The sequence below is a fragment of the Petaurus breviceps genome, unplaced genomic scaffold (assembly GCF_028583685.1).
Source record: "Petaurus breviceps papuanus isolate PSGF00001 unplaced genomic scaffold, PetGlider_PUasm1.0 90750, whole genome shotgun sequence".
Lineage (NCBI taxonomy): Eukaryota > Metazoa > Chordata > Mammalia > Diprotodontia > Petauridae > Petaurus > Petaurus breviceps.
In genome coordinates this window covers 8,371,219-8,374,420 of record NW_027187335.1, presented here as the reverse complement: position 1 = coordinate 8,374,420, position 3,202 = coordinate 8,371,219, and the positions used below count along the sequence as shown (strand labels likewise).

Genomic DNA, 3,202 nt, shown 5'->3' with positions numbered 1-3,202 from the left:
CACACACACACACACACACACACACACACACACACACACACACACACCTCATGCACCCTTATTCCCCTTCCAATAATTTTCTGCCGGCATAATTTAATCCCCGCATCCTCCGCAGTCTCTCCAAAGTGACTACATAGAGGGGCAGGGCACTGCGTCCATTTTGCCAGCTTCAAGGCGCTGAGTTTGGGAACTTTGAAGCCCGGGAGAATGGGATCGTGTAGAGGTTGGGGGTGGGGTTCTGAGGGCTGTATTTAGACACTGAATATCTCTAGCAGAAATTCAGTGGCTAAATACAGCCCTCACCCCCCCACCTTCCACCTCAACTGCTTCAACCTCCTGCCTCGACCTCAATTCTTCCGACATAACTGAATCCCCCTAGTACTCTCCTCTAGCGCTCTGGGAACGGAAAGGAAGAGGCGCTCGTAGTTTTGCAGGTGGGGAAGCCCGCATAGCTCCCTACCCCCAAGCGACCGGGTGCCCTCCCCTTCTCCCTCCACGAGTGCTTACCCAAGACAAAGTCATTTTTTTTTTTACACTACACAAGGCAACCTTCTTTCGAATCGGATTTGTTCCATACCTGATATGCAGACGATGAAATTGGCTTGAAGGAGAAAAAGCACCTCCCAGACTATTTCCATTCTCCGATTCTCATTCCAAGTGCATCACTCGACGGAAAAAAAAAAAAAAGGAAGGGGAAGGGGGGAGCCCGCCACCACACACGCACGCACACACACACACACACACACTCACACACACACTCACATACATACACACACTCTCTTACGCGGGCGCACAAGCACTCCCACCCCAAAGCCGGCCAGTGATTACCACCCCCAAGATCAATATCTCAGTTTGAATTGTTCCAGCAAATCTCCCCTCGAGCTGGTAGGATCTATTCCCCAGATGTGCTGACACATGTCCAATGTTTCGCTGCCCCGACGGTCTCTCTCCTCTCCTTCCTGGGCTCTCGAAAAGAGCGGCAGCAGAAGCAGCAGCAGCAGCAGCCTCCGCCACCCGAGGCCACCAGCACCGGACTCTTGCTCCAGAAAGCGAGATCCCAATCCACCAGGCCCCCCAACAAGACATAGACGACAGCCCCCCGCTGGGCCGCGTGGTCGAATGCCTTCCCCTGCTCTAGCTCTCTCCGTGCCAAGGCTGTCAGCTACAAGTTGCCCTCGAAGTCCGCCCACCTTACCAGGGCATGGTTAGCTTTTCTTCGGGGCTCCTCTCCTGCTGCCCAGAGTGGGGAGGGCGGGTACACCATACAGGAAAAGGAGGATGGGGAAGGAGGGGGAGGGGTAAGGGAGAGACGGGGATAGAGAGGGACAGGGAAAGAGAGAGAGAGAGGGAAAGAGAGAGAGAGAGAGAGAGAGAGAGAGAGAGAGAGAGAGAGAGAGAGAGATTTGAATGTGACTTGTCATAAATCTCTGGCAGCTTGCAGCCTCAGCCGAGCCTCAGGGTTACTCCAGGGGAAGCTTTTTTCTCTCCCTCTCCCTCCCTCTCTCTCTCTCTCTTCCTTTCCTTCTCCCTCTCTCTGCCTCTTGTCCCCAGGGCCCAGACTTCCCTCCTAGAAAGAAGGAGCCCCTGGCACCTTGGGAGAAGACATCCTTAGAGAGAGCAAAGTGCGCGCGGCCTTGGTTCAAGCTTCTTACTGGGGGATATGGACTGTGGCGCCCGAGCCACGCACTCCTTATTTATTTATCTATTTATTTCCCTTGCTTTCATTCGTTTATACATTTATTTCTGCTCGGCTCCCCAGCTCCTACAATTTCCTCTCTCCTCCATCACCCACAGTCGTTGAGATTTTCCCGCAATGAAACTGCAGGGGTCGTTCTTTCCTCGCCTAAAGAGCTTGCTGTTTCCAAGGACTGGGGGGAGGGAGGCTGATGAAAGGAAAGGGGGGGGGGGTTGCAAAAGGAGGGAGCGACTAGGCCAGGTAAGCTCTCTCTCCTGCCCCAACCTCTGTTTCCTCAGTCTCCCCAGGTCCGAGTCCAAGGTAACCGAACACCGGGGTGGAGCTGGGGGGGTGGGGTAGGGGGGGCACTTTAAGGTTAGAATCAGAGAGCATCACAATTGGAGTGAAAATGAAAAGTTTCCTAGGGTTCTCGCTCCCACCCCCGCCGGGGGCATTGCATCTCACCAGAGGGCTCAGTGTCAAGCCACCTGCCCCTTTCCCCTTCCCTCTTGGGGCTTAGATGCAAGCCTTGTCATTTTAGTTTCCAGTCTCATTAAAAATAACTTCGCGCGGGTCTGTGTGGCGCCAGAGCCCTGGACGGGACTTAGCCGAGGAGTTGCATTGCGGTTCTCTCCCTCGGCTACGGTTCCCCTGAAATATTGGGATCTCTCTCTCTCCTCTCCATCTATTTTTTGGGCTTTTTTTTTTTTTTTTTGCATAATTCCTTCCCTGCCCTCTCTCCCCCTCCTAACTCTCCCAACTCTCCCTTTCCCCCTCCCCCTTTGCAGTTCAGCTCTAGAGCACTACTTACCCCCAAAGTTCTCCTTTTTTTTCCAGATGGTAAACCAGGTGTAACTCCCTTCTGCAATCTCCTCCCTTGCCCTCCCCTCCCTCTGCTTCTCCTCCTCCCCCAAAGGGGGGAAAATAATTGACCAAAGCTTTTCCAGGGCTGAGTGGACGCAGCGGACAGAAGCAGCCAGCGGGTACCGAGCCCTGCTCCGCGCTGGGGCTGTCCGAGACTGGAGACTAGGGCCAGAGGGAGGGGCGTCGGAGAGCTGCGGCTGCCCTCCACTCCTCGCCTAGCCTCGCCTGCCTTTTTTTCCGCTTTTTCTTTCTTTTAGCTCTAGCGCTTTCCAATCCTTTGCTGGGATCCAGGATATACTCCCCGCTGGCAGTGCAGCTTCCACCGAAGGATATTTCCACACCACATGCGCGCGCGCGCATACGCATACACACACGCGCGCACACAGACACGCGAGCGCGCACACACATAAACACACACAGACAGATACACACGTACAGACACACACACATACACAACACTCACACAAGCATGAACAGAGCCAGAGAGAGCGGTTCTCCGGGGCACCCTGGGGAAGGTGTAGGAGGCGGGCGCGTGCACCAGGGAAAGAGGTGCCAGGGAGCGTTTCATTACTTCGAAGGGGTTTGTGTGTGTGTGTGTGTGTGTGTGTGTGTGTGTGTGAGAGAGAGAGAGAGAGAGAGAGAGAGAGAGAGAGAGAGAGAGAG

At 54.5% G+C, this 3,202-nt stretch overlaps 1 protein-coding gene across 2 annotated transcripts in view; it reads right to left on the bottom strand.

The window, feature by feature from the left end:
* Positions 1–2,994, bottom strand: part of CA10 (carbonic anhydrase 10) — a 740,048-nt gene extending 737,054 nt beyond the window's left edge. The window contains exons 1-2 of one of the 2 annotated variants that reach the window (XM_069067504.1): positions 2,487–2,994; positions 578–1,233 (exon numbers count right to left, since the gene is read on the bottom strand). In XM_069067504.1, coding sequence (XP_068923605.1) covers positions 578–638 — 61 coding nt within the window. In that variant the 5' untranslated portion in view covers positions 639–1,233; positions 2,487–2,994. The remainder of the gene's footprint in view (positions 1–577; positions 1,234–2,486) is intronic. The other variant, XM_069067503.1, reaches the window with a different exon arrangement.
* Between the last annotated feature and the right edge of the window lie 208 nt (positions 2,995–3,202).